The sequence below is a fragment of the Tiliqua scincoides genome, chromosome 5, assembly GCF_035046505.1.
Source record: "Tiliqua scincoides isolate rTilSci1 chromosome 5, rTilSci1.hap2, whole genome shotgun sequence".
NCBI classification, from domain to species: domain Eukaryota; kingdom Metazoa; phylum Chordata; class Lepidosauria; order Squamata; family Scincidae; genus Tiliqua; species Tiliqua scincoides.
In genome coordinates, this window is record NC_089825.1 from 21,765,949 (window position 1) to 21,791,767 (window position 25,819).

Sequence of the window (25,819 nt, forward strand, 5' to 3'; positions counted from 1 at the left end):
TTTGTGTTGTATATTGAGTTTGCGTTTGTTTATATTTGTTGTTTTGTTTTTATTTTGGAAAATAAATTTTTAAAAAAATCCTATGATGATCTTGATTAACATTAGGCGGTCAGAGATGCATTGGACTTTGACGACATGTTCATGGAGCTTCTCATGGACAATGTCGCCGACGCCGTTTCGCGTGTTTGTCCGGCCATTGTAATAGAGCTTGTATCCTTCGCCAATGTCTCGTGCTTTTGACCCGGTCCATTTTGTCTCTTGGATACAGGCGAAGTTGACTCTTTGACTCTTTACTATGTTGGTGAGTTCTCGGCTTCTTCCAGTGACTGTCCCAATGTTGATGGACAGTAGGCTGTTGTTTTATACGTTGAACTAGCGTCTTTAGCCTGCTCTGTCCTTGAGTGGGTAGCCCTTGTCCTTGTCTACTTCTCATGCCATTTGGGTGAGGACGGTGCATGCTGCCTGCAGGGTATGCTCTAGCTTATTTCGGCATTGCTTGCTGATGTGACCGAAAGAATTTCAGTGAGCCGACGCATTGCACTGCCTGTCGCTGACCACCCTCACCATTGGCGCGATCGAAATCGATCTTTGTTCCCAGCCAGCACCACGAGGAGGTGGTGATGGAAGTTTGCCGGCCAAGTATTGTAAGTTTATCTATTTCTGCCAAATCCAACAGCTTTAGCCACCATTCTTCCAGTACAGGTTATCTCTGGAACTTTCCAATATTTGGCATACAATACTGTTATTATTATTAACAGTATTTATATATCACTTTTCAATGGAAAATTCACAAAGCGGTTTACAGAGAAAATCAAACAAATGGCCCTTGCAGCAGTATTCTTGCAGCAGTTGCCATATATTAAAACATAGTTTCATAGTCTTTCTGAATCAAATTATTCAATATTACCAACAAAAAAGCTGGTTTCATTTGTAAATTTACCTTAACTGCATTTGCTGGTGTATCAAAGTCCAATATGGGCTTTCGGATGAGGCAAAACTGAAGTGTCTCCTAAATGACTGCTCACCAGATGTGCTAGAGGGAATTTCTAAATTTTTACTTTTGGTGATTTCTAAGCCTTCTTAATGTAATTTGTCAAAAATGTTGATATTTTATGTTGAACTGTAAATGTTTTATTAGTAATTTAGTATCTTAACTCCGTTTTTGATAAACGGGATTAGGACTAATTATGTTTGCTTTTATGATTTCTCTATCTATGCCTAATAAAGGTTTATTCATTCATTCATTCAAGTCCAATATTTTTTCGCTTTTGTACAGCTCCACCACATATGGTAGAACGTTCCTCCTTGTCTTTTACATTTCCAACATGCGTTCGGTACATTTGCATCCAGTTTACCTGGAGTCAAATATCATCTATACATCATTTTATAAAAGTTCTCTTTATGATTTACATTCAGTGTAAATTTAATCTTTTAATCCACAAGCTCTCCCATTGCTTCATTGATATCTCATGACCAACATTTCTCGCCCATTGTATCATATGCTCCTTAACCTGTTCTGTCTCATATTTTTAACAATAACGTATACATTTTGGTAATTGTTTGTTCTTCTACCAGACACAGTTGACTTTCCAATATAGACATACAATCTTCAAAACAATACAGCCACGTGTATGTCTTTTGGTAAGTTTTGCCTCAAAATCTGGAGTTGCAGATGCAATTCCCCACCCAATCCCGAAGACATCGAATTCCACTTCTAGTTTCATGAAAGCCTGTCCTGAGGCTTTTAAATTCATTGATATGTCTTCTAAATATCTCAGGTCTCTCTGCATGCAGTTCTTTCTTGTGTGGCTCAGGGATTTAAGCTTCTGGTCTGCTTCTAGTAATAGATGTAGTGGATGATGTTGTGGGATGATAGTAAATGCTCAGCAACTTGGCATATTTTATCTCCACAACGCCACTGCTCTATAATTATATGTCTATCAAGCATTTGAACGCCCTTAGAATTCCCCATTCTTAACTGAAAAAATGAGATCGTAACAATCAGACCAATGTGCTGATTCCTGGAGAAGGGGAAAAAACGCATCCCTTTAAAATCACAGTTTAAATCATGCAAGAGAGGGCAACCAGCTGACAATCCCTCATTCTCTCTCCAAGGTAACAGACCCCTCCCTTCCCCCTGTGCATGGACCTGGCTTAAGCAGGAATTTTATCAGGAATTTTATCAGGGGGTACAAAGTTTCTTCTGGGCCCCTTCCCAAAGAGAAAGGGGGGCAATGGGGGCAGGCAAAACGGGGGGGGGGAGGGTGCTGACAGTCACAGTAGTCTTCGGAGCTCAGGTCTACTTGAAGCAGAGTCCAGGTCTACCTGACCATGCGGCATTAGCAGCTAGATAAAGTAATAGGAAAAACCAAACACATTCCTAAGTCTCTTTAAAATCTTTGAAATATATAAAATGGATGCAGAATATTAGCATCATCATATTTAGACTCACACTAGAATGGATCAAAATGAACTTCTGCAGTAGCTGTAGCCCCACAGCTGGGTCCTTGAGCTTCTGTACATTCCCTCATGATTATGGGATCCACAAGCCAAAGAGCTACTGTAGCAGGCCAGTTTCCTCCCAGACTGGACACTGTTAAGGAGGGTCATGGATGCTTTGCTGGGCCTGGTGTGTTTGGCTTGCAGCAGCAGTTAACACTGCATGCACATGGTTGTGCCCCAGCATTATGCGCTGGCAGTTAGTTCCGGTAAGATAGGAAAATGTCAGGTCCCAGGACCTTTCTGGGCCCCGTCCTTTGGCTCCTGGGCCCCCTTTCTGACCCTGGGCCCGGGTACAAATTACCCCCTTCACCCCACTCTCCTAGGCCCTGGGCTCAAGTGAAGCTTTTGAAGCATCTGGAGGGAGATGGATTGTCTGCTTAATGACTCTATCTTACATCACTAAAGTCCTCAAGGCTGTTTTTAAATGTGTTTGCTTTAGTGTGTTTTTTGCCATCCCTCACAAATAATGAAACTCTACCTGTATTCCTTTCTATAGACAAGGGGCTTTACTTTAAGGACAGCTCAGGAAGCCCTACTTGCACTTGTGCCGATTTTCATGAATGGTTAATAAAATGTTTCAGAGATTTATCAGGACTCACTGTGGGAACTGTGAATCGCTCCATTCGAAGAACGTGTGCGGCGGATGGAAAGTGGATAAAAGCTGGACCAGGCAATAGATAAAAGCACCCGCTTCTCACCTTTGGGGATGAAGTTTAAGCTGAGCTTTTCAAAGCCACACTATTCTAGCTATGGTTCATTTATTGAGCATTAGTCCTTATCAGAGCTATGCTGTTCAATTTAGCCAAATGGCCATAGACTTTTTTCTATAGCAAAATGTTGTGCACTCTATACGAAAACCACACCAGCATGAAACAAAACAGCCCAGCTACTATCAAGTCCTTACGTCCCACTGATTTTCAATGTTTGGCCCTATCAGTATAGGCAAAAAGTTTGTTTAGCTCAAATATGGGGCACATTCACTGTGTTTATGCACCTTATTCACTGTTGTTTAGCTTCAGTTTACCTCTGCAAAATGCAAAATGGAGATAATGGTTCTTATGAGATGAATGCAAGGAAAAAAATCAACTAAATGTGCATTGTGCGTTTAGTGGACAATATTAATAAATAATACATTTGTTCCCAGACCCCCCGCAGATACCAATATCCTGGAGAATGGAATCTGTGGGGAAGGCCTCAAGGGCCTTGCTCAAAACCATAAGTGCCTTTCTGAGGCCGCCACAAGATCCAGGGAGGCTGCACACACAAGGTGGTTCCTGTTGTGTCCAGGAGGTCCTTGAGGCCCTCCCCATTATCCCCAGATATTGGTACCAGGTCCTTAGACACCCCACAACACTAGCTCTCAGCAGTACTAGTTTTGTGACATAGCAATGCTAACAGCTTTGTACATAAATGTGATCTGCTGTTTCCAGTCCTTTCAGAACAAATTCATGTACTGTGCTAGAACAGCACTACAATGTTCCAGATTTGAAAGAGTGCCCAAAAATCAGAGTTTGCATTATCTTCCAACCAGACAGCAGATGTCATGCATTCTCCAACAAGAGGCACTTCTCAAACTGTTCACAACATTTCACTAATTCCGTTTAACTATGATAAGCACGATTTCAGACTCCATTTTCTGTGTTCTCGTCCCTTTAAACTGGGCTTTTAGCCATGTCTCTGTTTATTATCTTTCTCAAAGAGACCACATAATTCGCTGATAGTAGCACCAAGGCTAACATAGCAATTGCTGGAGGTTATGATGTTTGTAATTTACCAGGCAAACCAGTCATAGCAATATTAATTTAATTTAGAAAAGTATATTTATTCTGTGAAGTCATGAGCCATATAGATTCTTTTTTTGTTGTTGTTGAGTGATCATTATGGCTGCATCCTAAAGATGTAATCGGGAAGAGGCTAAAGGTCAGTGTAGAGGACATACTTTGCATTCTTAATATCCTGCCTTTAGATCCTGGCAGGGCTTCATAGGGATCCTTGTGTGCTTACGCAGAGTAGACAATAATAGACAAGACAGACTGGTGATTAGACTCAGTAAAAGGTACCACCAACACTATCATTATCATTATCATTATCATTATTATTATTATTATTATTATTATTATTATTATTATTATTATTATTAACAGTATTTATATACCGCTTTTCAACTAAAAGTTCACAAAGCGGTTTACAAAGAAAAATCAAATAACTAATGGCTCCCTGTCCCAAAAGGGCTCACAATCTAAAAAGATGCAAAAAGAACACCAGCAGATACAATATAGTATCAAAAATGTACATAGCATTTCACATAAAGTAAAAAAAAAAATGCATCCCTCCCCCAAGGACCTTATGTGCTAGAAATTGATAGGGAGACCTAAAGAAAAAAAATCTGGGGCTTAGGAGCCCCAGATCCTAAGAGCTCTGTTTGCTGCAAAAGAAAAAAAAAACGGGAACCTGAAGAGGCGTCCTAACCTCTATAAATATTTATTTTTTGCTGCCTTTCCTTCAAGGAGCTCAGGGTGGCATGCATGGTTCCTTCCCTCCTTTGGTCCTCACAACAACCCTGTGAGGTAGGTGAGGCTGAGAGTAACTGGCCCAAGGTCACCCAGGAAGCTTTGTGGCTGAGCAGGGTTTTGAACTTGAATTTTCCAGGCTTAAGTTCAACACCACTACACCATCCTGGATCTTACTATATAATGGAACCCTCTGTATGCCACTCCTCAAATTGCTATGCAAAGTTTCTTCAGGTTTCTTAAAAAACCCTTGCATGGAACCCATGCAAGGAGGTCTCTGAAGCCAATCTGCACTCCTGGCCCATCACAAAAAGACTCCTTGCATGGCTTTAGCACAGATCCAGGTTTGGGATCCAGGTTTGTTTCCCCTGGGGGCTGGGGATAAGAATAGGCCCTCAGTTTGGCTGTACTTGTCGTAAGAGGCAACTAAACAGCCACCGGGTAGATGGGACTCGTCAGCCTGGGAAGGCAGCTCATCTGAGAGAAGGAAAACTCTGATCCCAAACCTCCACTCCTTGTGGCTACATCCAGTTATGGAAAAGGCTTCAGGAGTCAACCTCGAGGCAAAATCTGGAGCCGGAGTCCCTGAGGCAGTTCATGGCTCAACACAGTCACGTTCTGGCAACTCCTGCGACGCCGCTGGAACCAACCATATTGGCCTCTGCCTTTCTATTGGACCATTTCAGCAACGTGGAGAGGGGGGATTTGCTGCATGGGTAACAGCCTATCCTCCATACCTACTTTACCCAGGCTTCGCACACTGGAGAGGACACTCTGTTCCAGAACCACCTTTCAGAGCATGAAACCATAGTCTTCCGAGACTGAAGGATGCCAACAACAAGGTTTGGGAAAAGTGCTGTGGCAACCCTATCTACGACTTCTGCTCTTCCAGCAACAGAGATGGAGTCAGATCCCATCTAGTATTTATGCCACAGTCAGGGCCTGGCCAGCCCTACCCTATGAGATATTGTGTTAACAAAGGACGCAATCCTAACCGGCAGTTATGCCGGCATAGGTGGCCCTGGAGGTCGCAAACGTAAAGCACGTTTGCGCCTCCGTGAGCGGGAGCCGTGTCGGTTCCCATGCCACTGCTTGTGTCAGTACAAGCGCATCGACACAAGCGGCAAAAATAGGCGTGGGAGGGCGGGGGGAGGACGGGCCTGCGGACGGGCATGCGGGGAGCCAGGGGTGGGGCTGGGACCTGGCGGTAATGCCGGATCCCAACACCCATCCCCAGGGCGAGCGGTGCGCTTCAAGCCACTCTGCTCTCCTCGGATATGCGCCACCTCCGGAGGTGGTGCAGGTCCGAGGAGACCCATAAGGGTGCGCAGCCCTTACCCACGGGTTAGGGGAAGAGCTTCCCCTTGCCCGTGGCTGAGCTGCTGCTCACTGCAAACCCGCGTTGGATGCAGCACAAGCCTCCTGGTTTGCCTGCTCCAGCGTGCGTTTGGATTGCACCAGAAGTGGCTTAAATGTACACCAGATAAATTATTTCAACCCATAGCAGAGATGCTCACATAACTGCATTTTCCGCTAGAGGGATTTATTCCAACTTTGAAAGAGTATCTCAGGATCAACTTTAACCTTCAAGCAAGAACTTCAAGGATTAATTTCTGCTTAGATAAATGCCTCTGGAGTTTTACTTGGTTGCTCGACTTTCCCCTTCTAATCCTCTCTAAATAGTTGTACGGTTCTGCAGTGTGCTATGTAAGCATAAGGCTGTTAGGATGAGTCAGAAATGAACCCCAAATCAACCATTTGATCTATAGGTTATATTTACTCTAAATATTCCAAAGAGAATGTCTGCTTCCCCAAAAGACGAGTTGCTCTGTTTCATGAAGGCTGGTGGGACTGGTAGCAAAAGTGGTATTTTAGATCATTTATATCCCACGTTTCAATCAGGATTCTTAAAATGGGGTACAAAGAATAACACTGTAAAATACAAAGCAAGAGGTGACCAGGGAGATATACACTTCCTTTCCGCAAGTGGGCAGCAATATGTTCAGGGCCCAATCCTATCCAGTTTTCGTGCCAGTGGGGTGTGCCCTGCATCCTGTGGTGGAAAGGCAGTCACTGGGGCCTTCTTAAGGTATGGGAACATGTGTTCCCTTACCATGGGGCTGCATTGTGGCTGCACTGGAGCTGGAAAGTTGGATAGGATTGGGCCCTGAATGGGTTGGTGAAAACCACACACATTGGAAGCAGAAGCCAGAACCTCTAATTAAGGTCAAATTGTTTGTCTTTTTATTACACATTAACAAAGAGAAAGGGGTGAGGAGCTACAATACAACACACACAAAAAGGGTGTTCTGGTGCACCTCATTGGATTTTTTCATTCTCAGTCTCTTTTAAGCAGGGGTCCGTCTAGAACGCTGGATGAATTCTCACTTATGTGGAGGCCCATCAGAAGCTGCCTCATACTTAGGGCAGACTGTTGGTCCATGTAGTTCAGTATTATTGACACTGATTTTCCAGGAATTCAGAGAAGAATTTTTCTCTGTCTTATCTGGAGATGCCAGCGACTGAATCTGGGACCTACAGAGTGCAAAAAATAAACAGTCTACTACAGTCCTTCTCATGCTCAGAGTAGGCATCTAGAAGAAGGCTGGGAAGCATTTCATCCCTTCACTGGGACTAGGACAATCCACCATGAGCAACGATCTCTGGTCTGAACTGTGTTTCAGTTCATGCACCCTTATCCACTGATTAGACTGTAGAATGTTTTGGGAGGGACATTCATTATGTATTAATGAATATGAGCAGTTTTGTTCATGTGTATTTATTTAGTTTGCAAATCTATGGATTCTAAACTATTAAGTGATATAGAAACTTAAGTTTATGAGGGCTTGTTGGACTACGGCTCCTGCAGAACCACAGCCATATGAGAAAGCATATGGGGATATGAAAAATATTTTAATGCTTGTTGCATGATATCTAGAGCTATTTTGTTGCATTCCTATAGCACAATTCGATGCATGTATACTCGGGAGAAAGCCCCATTGTATCAGTGGCGCTTATTCCCAGGGAAGCGTGAATAGGTTTGCAGTTTGATTTTCTCTGTAATCTGCTTCGTGAACTTTTTATTGAAAGGTATAATAACAATCTACCATCTTGCTCTGTTCTAAAAGTATCAATACTCTGAATTAAGTTTGCTACAATGAAGGCCATAAGGCAAATAAGCCTTGTTGAGCAAAACACTCCATAGCTGTGCTAAAAAGAAAATTGTTCAAGTTTTTTTTTAAAAAATGTGACAAGCATTAGCACTTTTAAGCCCTTTTGCCGTATCAAGTCTATGAAAGGTCTGCTATGATAAAATTGGACCAGCTAAATCAGACCTCCTTCCAAGCATGTTTATCAATATTGGCTTAATATAAGTAACTAATGAATAAGTCAAATAAAAAACCCCCAGCCTAGAAGAAAATAAGACTTATTAAATAAATAAGATTTATTAATCTACTGGCTGCCTAGAAGCAGATGACATCATTGAGCACATCAATTGGGCTGCCAAAAACAAACAAACAAACAAAAAGCTATGACAAGTTGCCAAGCTTTTTCTTTAAAGTTTACTATAGTGGATGAATGGTTAAAATTTCACTTTATGATTCTTCTTTGTGAAAAAGCACTTTAAAATTAAATCAATGGTGTATGACAAAAACAATTGTGATTTGCATTCATTTGTGACTGTCATTTGAAAAATCAGCTTGCTCTGAAAAAGCTTCAACTCTTTCTTTAATCTAATGGTAAGGAGGCAAAAATTGCCCCTCCCCTAACACACACAGGGTCTGAGTAGAGGATTTGATTATGCATAGAATAGATTGTATTCTCTATTTAATGGCAAGGTAATTTTCTGGAATAAACTCCTGAAAAGCTTCAAGGAAAACAATTTAATACTGCACCTGGGACTCCGCAGCAATAACAGAATAATTTTCCAAGATGAAAATGGCAAATTTATTTTTGCAGTCCTCCAGGAATAACACGTAAAGTCTTTGCTTTCAATTACAAATGGTCTAACCATTTATGTTGAAATTGTATTCAAAGCAGAAACATACAATGCTCCGGAGTGGGTTCGATTTCCTCCCCCGTTTTAATTATTGCACAGTAAACCTCTACACAGAAAATGCTCTGTCCCTAAGTAGTTCTAACTCTTAGTCTTGGTACTGAAAGATCTACTGTAGAACACCATCTGTGACATAAACATATGAGTGAAGCAAGGATAAAAGCGCATTCTTCCCATGTAGACCTTCCAGATAGAAACACAATGCCAGCTGAACAAGACACCATATCATTCTGCATGATCCTTATGAAACTCATAGGTGTGTAGTTAACAGACATTAGGCTCCCACTGGCAACCCCCCAAAAAAATTGATCTCTAGAATTCTAAATTTTTTAGCCACCCCAAAGCATGAAAATCTGTTTAGGAATGTGCTTACTACACCCACTGTTTTGCATTAGGAAGCATGCCTTCTGAACATGGAAGTAGAGTGCAAGCACATCAGCTACTGATGGACCTTTTCTATGCTCTTTACATTTATGAGATCTTTGGCCACATCCCCACATTCAATGTTTGCCTGAAGAGGCTGGTGCTCAATGTGCAGAGTACTCTCCATGGCTGAACACCCAGGCACCTGATAATCTTAACTGATGGACTGATTAATGTAGGATGAAGAAGTTTTAAAACTAACAAAGCATCACTGCTTTGTTACAAAGCAGTGCTTACGGACATAGTGACTTTGTTCAACTGGAACATCCAGCCATGGTGTGCCCACTCTCATGTTCTCATGCTTTGATTCCCAATATCCTAGTTCATGCAAAGCATCATTTGCTATTATATTCAAACCAGCTAAACGTTTGCCTACAAACCAGGCTTGGAAACCCAATGCAAATATGGAAAACAGAACAACAATTATAGTTTTCAGGCAAACTGTGCTTTTGCCATTAATGGCTTGCCATGAATCAGGAAGTCATGGAGAGAACTGGCATGCAAAGGAACTAGAGATTATGTGAGGCCAAAGGCAGCCAAATTGTGTTTTGGTGTTACATCTGAACTGACATGGTCAGGTACTCATGCATCTGACTTGCATTTTTATTCACAGGTTGCTGCCACTGAGTGGCACACATGCCATCAACTGATAGAAGAGTCTATTCAGGCACAGGAACTATGTCTGCAGTGTGTACAAAAGACCCACTTCATCTGCTCCATCATCTACAGATCTCTGTTGAATTTTAAAAGAGAAGGAAAGCCATTTTTAAATACTGTGAGAAAGGCTGACACTTTCATAACTGAAATTTAAATAGTTCCCATTGCACACAGAAATGTCTTGAGATGTAAGCAAGTACTAGAAAGAGCTCGACATGAGCAGATGGTGCTAGACAAGTCAAGTAAGAATTGGATTCTGTCTGAATTAACCATATTGCCTTGAGTTGCAGTAGAACAACAGTGGGCCTTCCTTATCCACAGGCTTGGGTTCTGCAGGTTTGAATATCCGCTGAGGTTAAGCCTGCACCTGCAGTTGGGAGGCCTCAGAGGACCTCCTGACACAACCAGAAGTGTCTTCCAATCATGTCCAGGAGGTCTCCTGAGATACAGGGAGGTTGTGTATGACCTCCCAGCACCTCAGAAAGCCTCCCCAGTGCTTCTCATGTGGTGGTGGAGAGGAGTCTGGGAACAGTTCCCACCTGTATACTGAAGGCCCACTGTACTTATAAATTGTGTCTACAGGAAACTTTTTTTTTAATATTTCACATCTTACCAAGTTTACTAAGTATAGGACTATTCCTTCCAGTGTTTTAATGTTTGGGGGGGGGGGAGAAAAGAAAAGAAGAAGAAGAAAGGTATCATTACAAGGAAATAAGGGAAAGGATGATGACATGCTGCGAATCTGAGATAGCTTTCTTTTGGTAGTGCATCAAAGTGTGCTGAATTTTACTGAGGGGGAAAAATCTGTTTTGACTGAATCTCACAATACAAGAACATCATTAAATATGAATAACAGATCATAACTTTAAACATGAACTACAAGATGAGGGAAAGAAAGGGAACAAAAATCAATGTGCCTTTGCAGGACTTCTGAAGTTTTTAAAGCTGCAGAAGAAGCACTGATAATTGTGCATAGAGACAGACATGCTGGCATCTACTGTGGATATTTATTACAGGCCTCCTCATGTACACAGGATGGACTACCGTGGATGTGACAATAGGGATTTATAATGGAGATTACTCAAACATGGGGATGGTGACCAAAGCCCTGCTGCTGTCAGCAGAAACCACGGTCAACTGTCTGACTGGGGTGCCCACTGATGATGTCACTTTGGGCACTGGTCCGCTGTGGAAGGAACCAAGATCAGGGGATGAAATGACAGGCAAGGGAAGTGGGACCAAGCAGGATGGAGCCATCATAAGAGAACACCAAGTGTCCACAAAAGGTCTGGAAGGGAAAGTGAAGAACTGGGAAGAGAGGCAGGGAAAGTGAAAGAGAATCCAGGAGCAGGTAGGAGAAGCGGGGAGGAGCGTGGTGGTCTATCTCGGAAGGACTTCCAGAGGACAGAGGGGTGCTCTGGAGAAATTTATGATCCAACAGCTGGATTCTATCCTAAGTGGGAATAAGTTCTGGCACTTCAATAGGAGATTGATTGGGATCCAAGATATCCCAGCAGTTGACCCACATAGTTAAGACATTTACTGTTTTAGACTCAGATGTTCAACATCTGTAATCTCAGTGACACTTGATTATTCAGGCAGTGAATCTCTCGACAGTATTTTTTAACATCTTGATTAATATTTGGCATTTGACTATTCAAAGCACTTCACATGCATTATCTTACTACAGTCGTTCTAGTTGTCTTGCAAGGTAGGTCAGTAGTATCATCCTTATACTGTAGGGGGAAGGCTGAGATTAAGATGATGTGACTTGTTTAGGTGAGGCAAGATCAACATTCTTATTTGTAACTGTCTCTTCTGTATTCTTTAGGCCACTTGATTCTACAGATGATGTCTTGGTGTGTAGGTTTACCATGTAAGTCATGTGCAACAAGGTACTATAATAAATTTAGTGTCTAATAAAAGGAACAGTTTCATGGGTGTGTAGACCATGTGTTTGGGTCTGGTTAGAGCATTACATGAAAAAACTAAAAAGTAGTATACCGAAGGATAGGATCCTCCCTAAACCAAATCAATCCTTTCAGGGTAATGCCTGACCTACATACCCTGCACCTGTCAATCCAGAACTGAAAGGTACCTGCAGTAATAGTGTGTGCTAAAATGCCACCCCCAAGTTGGCCTTGGCATACTGCCACCTCAGAGTGGCCATCTACCAAAATTGACCAAGGTCAGTTCTAGTTAACTAGAGCACTGGTGGCATAGCTGGAGGGGGGTGGGGCACTCAGGCTGGCAGGGAGCCTCAGCGAGGCGGGCAAGTGGCCCCTCCCTTTGGAGCCATTCCTCGCGGGGGGAAGCCATACTGGAAAAGCAGGCAAATATATGAATGAAATGAAATATATATGAACAGAAGATACCTTCCTAATTGTTTACCATTCTATTCTTAAGCTCTATTACATACTGGACCAAGAATTTCCAAACTACACACCATAGGAGTCACAAAGTGTGCCATGGGAAACAATTTAAGAAAATAGTTAAAGGTTCCTATACATCCAAGGAATACAAACCAAATAGGAAGTTGCCTGCTATATCAGAACTTTACTCTGGTCTCATCTCATTCCAGTCACTCCCAATGCAAAGACAGAGTTGAGTCATCTATCCCCATCCACTGTGTATGAGTTCCCCCAATTGAAATAGTCTTTTTACTCATTACTTAGACAAAAACGAGTGAACAGCCATTATTTCTTCCTTATCTTGCTTCTTGAAATCATCTTGTGAAGCTAATCTTGAAGAAATCATCTTGTGAAGCTAATCTAATTACTAGACTGCAACTTTTGGATGTTTTTCTAATGGACCAACCCAACTTCCTACTGTTTTGGTGCTCTGTAATTGCCTCTTTTCTATCAGGCATCAGTGAGAGAAGCAATGAAGCATGCTGTGGGAAGTGGGGAGTGAACTCTTTTGAGGCTGATTTTCACATTCAACATTTATTGGTCACCTCTGGGGTGTCCAAGTGCACTGCGCCAGCAGATTCAATTCACCAAAAAATAAGAATTTCTATTTTTAGGCTGGGAAACACCTTACTAGACTCAATTTTTTTCTGAGAGTTTGGGAGGGAAACATGGTGTTTTAGCCCCTCATGCATGCACAAAACCATTAGGCCCCACTTCCCTGCTAGATCTAGATCTCTAGCCTCATGCGACTGCCCAGGAGATTTGGGATGCAGCATCCCAAAGCATCGTATAGGAGCAAAACATCTCATCTAGTCCTTCTCTCATCTCACCCACATGAAGATCCACTTGCTGAGCAAGACAGAGAAACTCTGATCCTGCCAGGTTTGGAGGCAGAGGGTCCCATCGCACAGGTGCTTCTGGAATCCAGCAGAGTTCCTGTGACATCATAGCACCTCAGCTTCTAGATCATTCCATTTCTGTTCTTTACTGTGGCCCTTATCCTCATGTCTGCTGTACTGTACCCTCTAGTGGTTACTTTGATCCTGCACCAGCAGCACTGCTGCAGGTTCCCTTGCAGAACAGAGGTACAGTACTGTATGTGGGTGAACATGTGTGCACAGCTCTCTCTTCTCCTGCATGGTACCCCCAATGGAAGGGTTGGTCACATGATCTGCTGGACAATGCTAGTTCAGTGGGCTCCACAGCAGTCAAGATAAGATAAGCTGTGCCTAGATAAGAGATTTCATTATGAATAAAGGGTCTGTTAAAATTCTTGGTTTTAGTAACTGGTCACCTTATTCAACTACAGTGGAAAGTTGATTCTGAGGGATGGTTGTCGGTCTAGCATTTGCTTTTTTTGGCAACAAGTTTATTTATTTATTACAGATACAGGTAAGGAAAATAGGTCAGACTTAGGGGTGGGACTACACAGGTTACACATGAGGGTATTGGCCATCGATTACAACATGCATTAGTCCAAATAAAAAATAAAATTGATAAATGTCTAAAAACAAAATTATTCATCAATACAAAAATTAACATATTTGTTAATCTACTGATTAATAATTTAACTAAACAATCAATATTTTTTATCTAAAATTATCCAATCATAAAAAGGCTTCAAATTTTACTTATACACTATTCTTGCCACTAAACTAATATTTAGAATAAAATATTTCTTATCTGATTCTTAATTTCTGATGTCGCATTTAAGAGGAATGTTTCCAGTTTGAATGGTAATGCATACTTCAATATCTCTTGTAATAGTTTATATATCATTTTCCAATATTTCTTTGCTTTTTCGCATATCCACCACATATAATAAAAAGTTCCTTCAATTCTTTACTTATCCAACATTTGTTTGATGACCCAGGGTACATTTTTACTATTTTCTCTGGAATTAAATACCATCTATAAAACATTTTATATAATTTCTCTTTTAAAAAATAACCCTTTTAGTTATCTTAATGCCACTTTAATTATCGCAATATTTGTGTTCCAAATTTGTTTTCATTTACATCTGCTTTGATTTCATATAATTAATGGAATACTCTTCACTTCTAAGGAGAATTCGGTCCATTAATATCTACAAAAAAAAATATTCTACTTGTTCAGCCATTTTCACTTTCTATCTTAGTACTTTCTTTGTTCTTTTTCTTGTTGGTGTTTTCCTTCTTGCTCCTCCCACTGCTCCTTCCACTTCTTTTTCTTCTTAACTCTTTTGTATTTCTTGATTCCTCTTTTCTTCTTTCTTTTTCTTCATTCTATTCTTTTTGGATTTAATCCAAAAATTCTTCCTCTTCTTGAAACGACGTGCTCTCGTTCCCTCTTTTTTCTTCCTTAAAATTCTTAATTCTGATAATAACGGTTGCTTTTTCCATCTCCTGTCTCATTTCAAAAATCTCCACTTCTTTAGTTTCATCCGACATTTGATCCATTCCTTTTTCTTGTTATTTGTAATCTGTTCCTGCATGCTTGCCAGGGAGGAGTTTATTTGCTTCATTTGTTCAGATAATTTTCTGACCTGTTGCTTCATTTCACTTCTGAAATCCCACAACAAATCCATTAATAAGGACTGGCTTTTGCTAACATCCTTTAAATTTTTGAATGCCATTCTTAACAATACCAAATCAAGCCAATATACCTCTGGCTGTAAAAAACAGAGATAAAATGGTTCAACAATTAAAAAAAAAAAATCAACCAACTCTCATTATCTTGTTTCACCTTCTTGTAAGGCTAATTTCCAATTTTTATATCCAAAAGGGGTAAGTCAATATTCCACTTCCAGTCAATAACAATGTCAAATCAGTCAAACAATTAGAGTCATCCAAGTCTTATTATCTTGCATCCGCTCCTGTCCAAGGTAATCCTTAATTTTTAATATCCAAAAGAGGTGGATCAGTAATCCAGGTCAATAACACTGTCAAATTAAGTTAGTATGCCTTTAAATGACCAGGCCTGAATCGAGCCTTCTTGTTAGGAAAGTGAAAGTAAAAGTTATTTCAGCCATTAAAGGTTAGTTATTTCTTTTCCATGCAAAACATTTCAGCAGGGTGATCTTTAATCTTCCCTTACTTATCTTGTCTTATCTCTCACCTTTTCTTCCAGTCACCCTTATTACAAAAAAGAAAAAAATACTCCAGCAAGGGTTTCTTTAAATCCAGGTTCACTCTTTTCCCCTCTGGGTGGCTACCAGCCAACGTAAATAATCTTAAAGTTATCTTTCCCTCCTTCCAACCTTTTGATTGCAGTTCTTTTTATAGCCTTTTTGTTACTCACAGTTTAAAGCTTATTTCGCTGTCATGTTGTTGTATCTAGGCCGTGGGGGGGGGGTACCCAGCTATCCAAATCTATCTTCTCCGAAGATGGCGCCCGGTATACGATGTGATCCAGCATAGAGCAATATCTGGGGGTTTCCTCTGTGACCACCGTCCCTACAGATCCCCTGAGTTCAAGCTCTCAGCCTTCATGTCTTCTTCTTTGACAATGAAGACCTCATTGCCGAGGTCCTCTGGAAACACATCTATTTAGCAGTTCCCCCCGGAGTCCTCCGAGGTTCCCTGCTACTGCACCGAGTGTTAACTCCACCCCTTAGCATCCGCTTTTTCTATCTGCGTTGAACCAGAAGGCAGACCATCTTATTACTGGTTATTTATTATAATGGAAAGTTGATTGGGGGATTCTAAGATGATTCTGAGGATGGTTGTGGGTCTAGCGTTCGCTTTGCCATCTGTGTTGAACCCAGACAGCAGGCCCTCTTACTTATTACTGGTTCCAATCCAGATGTTGCATCCCGTGTTCGAACTCAGAGTGAGTTTTTTTTGGGGGGGGGGCTCTTCTGGGTTTTTTGCCTCCTGCAAGGCATCCAGGTCCTGGTCACAGCCCACTATCCGACGATCCACTCCCCCATCCCTCGAGGGACACCTTCATGTCGAACAGCGTGGGAGCCACCAGGGTCCCGAACTCTATGCGTATGAGCACGGGGCAACCCTTGGCACCAATCCTGCATCGACAGAGACAGTGCCCCCCAGAGCCACACTGACGGTGCTTCTAACAAATCAAGCCACCAATCCCCACATAGTAGATTGAGAGGGATGCACGGTATTGATGTAAGAACTGAAAAGAGCCAGGACTGAATGGACAAACAGGGACACTTCTTTTTGCTGAATCATTGTACTTAAATTTAACCCAATAAACAGATATATTGGAAAGCAAATGCTGAAGTTGGGCCTGATACTTAGAAATAATGGACTTTCCGGGCCCCTTTGACATGCAACTAACCCCATGGGAAGATGCTGTTCCTGTGCTGACAGAAGCATTAGTTAGCTCCTTTATCCTGAAGTTCAGTGCTTAGAGAAGAAGCAGTAGTAGGAAGGAAGCTGAAGTAGTAGGAAGGGACATAAGAAGTGACACAAAAAAGCAGAGAGCTCACTTTACAGTGGTTTGATTCAGAGTCACATCACATTTATAGAAATGAGTGGATGTACGTTGTATAACATGACTACCTAAAGTTCTGTCTGTAAAATGCACATTCCTTTTTAAAAAAATTACATATATGTATGATTTGGGGGGAGGGGAAAGAAACAATATTGTTTTCCTAAATAACATAGAATGTAATAGAATACAATACATAGGGACTAACATGCTATTTCTGTAACAAGTTAAGTTATTCTGAGTGAAACAGATTTGAGAAAACATGTATGTGGCAAGGTCACATATGCATCAGATGCATCACACAAACCTGCTGTTTGCCATATTCCTGTCCACGCATGTCATGGCAATCTAATTTTTAATAGCTTTTAGAAAACATACTGCAGCAAAGCAAGACACACTGCATTAACTCAGGAAAAGTCCTGGAAAGTTCAGCCTTAAAAATAATTTCCTTACTTTATCGTCTCAACAAGCAAAAACAAGATCTGCATAGCTGAACAACTGAGTTAAGGAATCAGATGAACATCACGCATCTGCATCACCAGCCAGGTCAAGTGCGACATTTAATCAACTAGCAACTAGCGACACATTTCAAATTAGTGTCTTTATTCAGCAGATGCTGCGCATTAGAACCATGGGAATAGGAAAACTGATGTGAAAATGTGTTGTAGCTGGTACTGTTTGCTTTTTTTTGAGGTGTGGCAGGGAATTGAAAATAATATTGCCATCACAGAAACACTGGCATCCTTTTTCAATATTGCTTGCCTCTGAAGAGCTGGCAAAACACATGTGTCAGTCCTGACAACATCAAACCATATGTCATTTTGTCATTTTTAAACGGGGCTTGCACATTCGCTGCTCCCATTACACCATTCACTAATAAGGTTCAGTTTCCACCACCTATTTTGAGTATTGCTCAACTTCTTCACCTGGTAGCAGAGGGACAATCGATTCTAGCCAGTCCACTTGCTGAGTTTGGCATCTGCTGGTCAAACCTGTACTCCTGATCATGACCAATGTTCAAGGGACTCAGCTAGGGTTACCTACTTTGAGTTAGCCAGCTAAAAAAAAAAAGTGGGCCAGTATCAGTGGAAGTCTTTAAAAGGAGAAGACCCCCACGGATACGGTTTCTGCAGTTTCAGCAACCTGTAGCTCTCAAATCCTCCCTGTCACCCTCATGACTCACCGCTCTTCGTTAGCAAATGATAGCCCAATCCTATCCACACTTTCCTGGGAGTAAGCCCCATTGACGCTAATGGGATTTACTTCTGAGTAGACATGTACAGGATTGGGCTGTGATTTGTTTGCAAAGCAACACTAACAGGAAGCAGACAGCAAAGGAAGCTTTTAGGAAAAGGAAGCAGACCGCAAGGGTGTTAGACTTGTAGCAGCTACAGGAATGCTTAAGGAGACAACAGTGAGAACGCTAACTTGACAGCAAAGGAACCAGATAGTGGGAATGCTAGACCCTGCTTCCTGTTAGCGTTCTCACTATCACATCTTCTAGAGTTCCTCTAGTGGCTAAGAGTCTAGCATTTGCTTTTTCTACTGTCCACTTTCTATGAGCATTCTCATTGTCACCTCCTTTAGTGTTCCTCTGCTACAAGTTTAGCATTCTTACTGTCTACTTCCTTTTCCTAAAAGCTTCCTCTAAAGGTATACTTCAAAAAGTAAATATAGGGGTTTACTATCTGCAGTTTTGGATATCCGTGGCAGCAGTAGGAACATATCCAGGGGACGGGAGGCTACTGTTCAGTGAGCCCAGTGAATCACTGCACCTTCAGACTAACAAGATTAGCATCAGAGAACAAAATTATGATTACAGTGCCCAAATACATTGGTAGTGCTTGAGATCTAATGACTTCGGCTATAACAATCTGTATGACAAATTATAATTAATCTGTATCCAACCACATGGTACTGTGTTCCACTGATACACCCATTCTTCATATTCTGCATTCAAAGTGGTCCCGTCCCGTCCCCCAAAAAAGAGAAAAAACTACACAACACTAAGAGTCAATGTCTTGGACCTCTGGCTACCTTAATCACACATCAGTTATAATGGGTCAAATCCACTGAATTAAGTTTTGGGCTTTAAGAATAAGCCTTGATGATGAGCAGGTCTCATATCCCTGCTATCAGTGTCAATAAAATGAATACGACAGACCCCTACCTCAATTTGCGTCGTGTTATCATGCGTGTCATCAAGCAGCAGATCTGTGAAGCCTCCAGGTTCGAAGGAGTCCTGTCCCGTACTGGCTCTGTTGGTATCAACTGATCTGAGAGACTCTGAATGCCGTTTCCATCTATGGCTATATCTGTAGGAATCTACAAGCACGTTCTCATCCACTCGAGGGAAGTTTGGAACCATTTCATAAAATGTTCCTATTTGACAAAGAGATAAGAAAGGTGAAAAGGGTCATTAAATTTGAGATCGAGATATCCAACAATACTCCTTTGTTGTTGTTTAAATTATTATGTGTAGCATAAGGAACATTAATGTTCCTTGCACATCAACTTTCCTTACGCTGTACACAATGAAAACAAGATCTTTACCTATACAATAAATTACACTCATTATCTTCAGATTTTTGCATTTTTAATAGTCCTTCAAATGGCTCACTGCCTGGTGGAGAAACTTAGTTCAGTCCATATAGAATTTAAACCAGGGATGGGAACTCCTTGGACTCGAGTTGCAAAAACACATTTTTTGCTGAGTCATGAGTCATGTGCATGGAAGACTCAGAAAAACACTTGAGTCAAGAGCTCCCCGACTTGGCACTTGTCCCCACATGTGCAGACTCAAGTCTGCCTGTGTTTGGGTGTGTTTGCTTACTGTTTTCACGGCGTGAAAAACCTTGTGGGGCCATCATTCAGACTGGGCGAGCAGCAGGGAAGTTCCAGCCGGAAGTCATGGAAGGGTTAATGTTTTCCTTTGCGTGGGAGGGAGGAGGGAGCGAGCTCTTTTGCCCATCTCTGATAGGAAGGAAGGAACCAATGAACATTGGACAAATGATAGGCATTCTGATACTTTCTTTGGCTGAGGTAGGGCAAAAGGATTTTGATAGGATTTTGCCTTCAAGGTTAAAAGCAGGCACAATATTTTTATTCTAAGTTGTACAACTTCAGGCCTCTAACCCCAAATGCCAGACTGCTGCTGCAATTTATACTATTCTGTTTACAGAAACCTTCAACCATAACTATTCCTGGGACTTATTTATAGCATTGGTTTTGAGCACCAGGCGCTGTTTCGGAGGTCAGTGTTGGGTAGACATTCATTATGTGCCTTACTGTGCTACCCCCTTTACCCTTAGCAAAGTGAAAATAGGCAGCAGTAGGTTAATTTGAAAAAATCAGTGACAGATAACCTTGATGAGATGAGCGCATATGTCTTTCTAAATCTCCACATCTGAGTGATCCTGTCTGAATGATATTGGAGAAGGATGGGATTTGAAGATGTGCAGTCTACAAAGGCATTATTGAAAGAAGATTTGAAGGCAGAAGACAAACAGTCCAGGATTCTATAAAAGGAGTGGTTCTGTTATGACATAATGCCTGCCATGGAGAGACTAAATTCTACATCGACACTTGGGTCGTCGTAGAATCGAGTAGCTCCATTGCGAGGCTACTTGCTTTGCCTGGGGGAAGAGTATGAAAGTCCCTTTCTCCTGAGGAGGTGGCGGTGGCTGCCTGGAGTGTGCTGGATGCAGCGGCAGCCATTTTCGGCGCCTCTGCAACCCCATGCGCCAGGCAGCTCAGGATTGGGCCGCAAGGCAGCTAACAACAAAGATTAAAATACATCATAAAAGAGACGAGTCATAATAGCTTCTTTTAAAAAAAACAGTAATAAGTAATAAAAGCACTAGAAACATCAGAGCAATGAAAACAGCAGCAGCAGCAGCAGATGATGATGATAAAAAACAGCAACCTAGTTTATTGAACAGCAACTGAAACCACAAAAAATATCTGGAGGGGGGATGCTAACGGAAGCCCTCCCAGTAGGCCAGGGGTGTCCAAAGTTTTTGGCAGGAAGGCCACATCATCTCTCTGACACTGTATTGGGGTCCGGGAGAAAAAAGAATTAATTTAAATTTAAAATTTGAATAAATTTACATAAGTTTACATAAATGAATATATTAAAGATGAACTTAGATGAATGAATGAGGGTCTTGCAATAGCTCAGGGCCTATAAAGGACCTTGCACAAAGCAAGGCCAGCCTTTCCTTTGCTCCCGATATTGCATCACAGACGTGAAACAGCAAGCAGTGCAGGAAGCCCTCATCCCACAGCTCACGCTAGAGGTCAAACAGTCGCCCTCACGCTGAGAGCAGTTGCATCGGACCAGTGAGGGCTCCAACAAATCTCCAGAGGGCCAGAGGCTCATTGGAGACTGGGGCTCCCTGAGGGCCGCATTGAGAGGCCTTGAGGGCCGCATGTGGCCCCAGGGCCGGGGTTTGGGCACCCCTGCAGTAGGCTAATGGGTGGATGGAACTGCACACCCCTGCCAGGCTGCTGTTGAGGTTGTTGCTTCATTTGACTTCATGGATGGGACATGAATGGGAGCGATGACCCTGGTGCTGATATTATCTCAAATGAGCGATCCAAAGTTGGGGTACCATTAAAGAGAAGTCCCTACCCTTAGATGACTTTAGATGGTCTTAGATGACCTTAGGGCAACGGTTTTCAACCACTGTATCATGGCACATTGGTGTGCTGTGAATCGTCCTTCAGAAGTGCCTCAGGAGTTTGGGGGACGGTCATTGAAGGATGCGAGACCACCAGCAGCATGGTGTCCTTTGTCAATTGTCAAAAAACTGATGATGCACCTTGACAATTTTAATGTGCCTTGACAATCTTACCAGTGTGCCATGAAATGAAAAACATTTAAAATCACTGCCACAGAGGGTAAGCTTGTTGGTATAGAACAGCGGTGTCCAGACTTTTTGGCAGGAGGGCTACCTCCTCTCTCTGATACTGTGTTGGGGGCCGGGGGAAAAAGAATTAATTTACATTTAAAATTTAAATAAATTTACATAATTTTACATAAATGAAAAAAATAGAGATGGAATTTACATGAATGAATGAAGGTCTCATGACAGCTCAAGGCCTATAAAAGGCCTTGTGCAAAGCAAGGTTGGCCTTTCCTTTGCTGCAACTTCACAGTTGTGAAACAACAAGTAGCGGAGGCAGCCCTCAGCGGACACAAGTTGGCCCTTGTGCTGAGACCAGTTGCATTGGACCAGCAAGGGCTCCAGCAAGTCTCTGGTGGGCCAGAGGCTCATTGGAGACTGGGGGCTCCCTGCAGGCCAGATTGGGGGTCCCTGAGGGCTGCAAATGGCCCCTGGGCTGGTGTTTGGGCACTCCTAGTATAGACGAAAGAGACCCTTTAAATACCTCAGTCTCAAACCATAAATGAATGGGGAGCATAACACACAGTCAAGACTTTCTAGTTAAAAATTCTCAAGTAATGAGAACAGTGTATCTGCTTGCATATACAAGTGTCCCAAACACTACTTCTTTGTGGAATGGCAGAAATAACCATGGAAGTAAAAGGGAGACAATTTGCACATCCCTCACTCCTCCCCCTCCTCCCAGTTTCTTCAATATGAGAGCTGAAAGCACATAATGAACTCTACTGATAGGAAGATGCAAGACTTTCAGGAAAAGTTAGAAAGGACTTGACTGCTACCAGCAAAGATCTTCATGTCGGCATCCAATTAGCACTGCAATGTCATTCATTTCAGTTGGAATACAGCCAGACATTGTAAGGGCATCCAATGAATAATTCAAACAGAAGAGAAGATACAAAGATTGGTAGTAACTTGTCTAGCAACTTATGTGGACACAGGCAACACAACAATAACACTTGCAGCTCCGTGCTCCACCAGCACAGTGCCAAACACACATGGGTCATGCTGTGTATAAATCCTTTCATTCCTGGCCACACAAGAGGAAACATAGCGTGAAGTTCTCTACCGCGAATATTTCACAGCACCGTTTTGGAAGAGTGAGATTAGCAGCAAGGGGGTTTATAATGAACACATAATTAAGCTGGCGTTTTGCTCTAATGATTTTAGCAGTTGTCCTTGAGGTTTGTACAAAATGAGGTGCGAAAGTGATTAGGCTGGTAATTTTATTCTCCGCTTATGGTGGATTTAAATGTAAGATTGCAAGCTCCGCATCTGAAAGAAGGCGGTTAAGAGGGGAAAGGGGGAAGCGGAAACTTTCTACAAGCTCGTACTACTCAGAGATCAGTCAGAATTAATGAATGGGTTGTTGGCTGCATTCAGGGCCACTTGTGGTTGCTGTTGATCAATTCAGCCCTTGCCAGTCAATGCAATCAATGGGAGCCACTACAGCAGGAATGTGTGTATTATAATTCACTCAGCCCAGACAGGTCTAAAAAGAACACTTAAACGGGAGGGGAAAAAATGGAAGGAGGCTGCTGTTAGAGAAAAATAATAGCTGCCAGCTAGGCCTTATTCTGCCTCACAGACATTTGTGCCAAGTTACTTCCTGTAAAGACTTGGAAAGAAAAGCCCAGGGACAAAGAAGACACACTCAACTGTGAAAAGAGAAGAAAGGAGACCATTCCATTTTACGAGAAGAAGCTGAAAACTGATTCTTAATTTGTTTTCAAGAGTGATACATACCAAAGCCTGCGTCTGTTTGCATCTCTGGTTTAAGTTTGAAATAAATTATAATTGAGTGCGGAAAACAAATGTGTCCTCAGCCATACCAGGCCATATGTGAATAGAAGCAGTCTGGATACAGGAAGCAGCTTTCTACTGGATCATACCATTGGTCTATTTAGGACTCTAGGTCAATATTGTCTGCATTAACTGACATATGGCTCTCTGGGGTTTCAGGCAGGGGTCTTTCCCTGTCCTACCTGGAGGAGCCAGGAGCTGATCCTGGGAACCTCTGCACACAAAGCAAGGGCTCTGCCACTGAGTGACTGACCCATTGTGGTTGCCATGGGTATATTTCTAACTGGATGAATTCATATTAATGGAGAGACATATTTGGAGACCTGTTAGAACTAAACACTTCTCAAGAGGAGATTAGGAGGCTGGCTTCAGTTCAGTGGCACAGCAAGCGGGAGGGGGCATGCTGCCCTGGGTGCCAGGCTGGAAGGGGGTGCTATGGGAGGCCCAGCAAAGATGGCAGCAGTGTGAGAAGCAGCAGTACCAGTATGGTCACAGTTATGCAGAGGCCATTCCCACTGCCTGGGGCAACAGCGAGATTGCAAAGCTGCTGTCTCCATGGCCATCTCTGTCAGGAGAATCCAGAAGTGACATCATGACATCATGCGATGTCATTGTCCCAGATGCCGCTGCCTCGGTTCATTGCAGCATCAACACAACGACTGCTTTTCGAACACGGTCCTGCATGTGCAGCAACCCCAGTACCTGGAAGAGCGCACAGATAGCTCAAGACTAATATTTTCAATAAGACTCAGGATGGTTGCTCCATCACTCCAGTTTTTCCATTACTCCACAGTGTGAATTTCCTACAAGGAAAACACTTCCATGTAGGAAATAGCATGTAAACCATATATATGATAATCACACACATTACGTGTATATTCTGCTTGCATATGTATGCACAGTACACATGCTAAGAAGCAAATATCACACAGTATGATCTTCATATTGTTTGCACACTACTTCCCCACCCAGAAGTGCTTTCCATATAAAAATTTTTTTGCATGTTTTATGCATCCCTTGAGCCTGCTTCCCAAATGACATTGACCCTAAACACATACAGTAGGGTAGTGTTCACAGTGTACAGTATAAATTATGCAGCTATCTCTGTTGCCACTTGTGGACATATGGAAGCTACAGGATGCTTGTGCTTCCATTGGATACCGCAGCATACTGAGAGCCCAACAGTCCAGCACACTGAACCAGCATAGTGATGGCTCAGTGCAGTCTTTGCAATTGTTTTTGTAGCCTGAGGAAATGACGGGTGGATCTGTCATTTTGCTTTATGGGATAAAACACAAATATGACCCATTCAGTACTTGGAAGAGGCATATCAGCAGAATGTTTGCTTTATTCCTAGAAGCATGAGCCAACTACTTGCTCTTGGGCAGCAACTCTTGTTTTTAAACAGGATGCATTTTGGAAGCAGTGCTTGGAATCACAAAACAATACTTAGGGATTACAATAAAAGCCAGTAATTTAGACAAACAAGCCATACGGCTTCATGGGACAGTGCAGAGGGTTTGTAGCTTGCCTGTTTGTTCCTGAATTAAGGGGGAAAAATGCTCTCAGCCAAATAAATCCTGAATGAACTGGAGAAAATTTTGGACAATTGGCTCAGTTTTTCCCTATGGGCTCTTTTTTGCTTGATTGCAAAAACAAAACAGAAATGGTTCACTGGGAAAGAGAAACACTTACATTAAAGAGTATAACATCGGAACAAAATCAGTTCAAAACTATGAGTTGTCCAGATGTAATGCCAGTACATGATGAGGCATTCTTTCTTTCGTACTTTCCCTTGCATGCTCCAAACTTGCCCCCCTCCACTTTCTGCCTTCAGCACAGATTTTTCTTCCTCCCACATGCTGTGGTCAGGCTTCGACTTTTTCTTTTCATCTTTTTTTCAGGTGTGCAGCATATTTATCCAGTTGGACCTTTCTTTGGTGTCATCTTGGAACATTGATCTGGGTACTTGGGGGGGAAAGCGACTTTATGTCAGTCAGAAAGGCCAGTCAATCAGCATCCTGTAGAACCTGCTAGGCAGACACAGGGAAGTGGATTCAAGATTGTCCCAACCAGACAATGCACAGTGGCTTCTGCTAGAAACAGGAAAAAATTGTT

The 25,819-nt window shown here is 42.2% G+C and overlaps 1 protein-coding gene across 2 annotated transcripts in view; it reads right to left on the reverse strand.

Moving 5' to 3' along the window:
* Positions 1–25,819, reverse strand: part of PLXDC2 (plexin domain containing 2) — a 282,678-nt gene that overhangs the window by 134,086 nt on the left and 122,773 nt on the right. For both annotated transcript variants that reach the window (XM_066626962.1, XM_066626961.1), the window contains exon 2: positions 19,165–19,376. In XM_066626962.1, the coding sequence (XP_066483059.1) occupies positions 19,165–19,376 (212 nt within the window). The remainder of the gene's footprint in view (positions 1–19,164; positions 19,377–25,819) is intronic.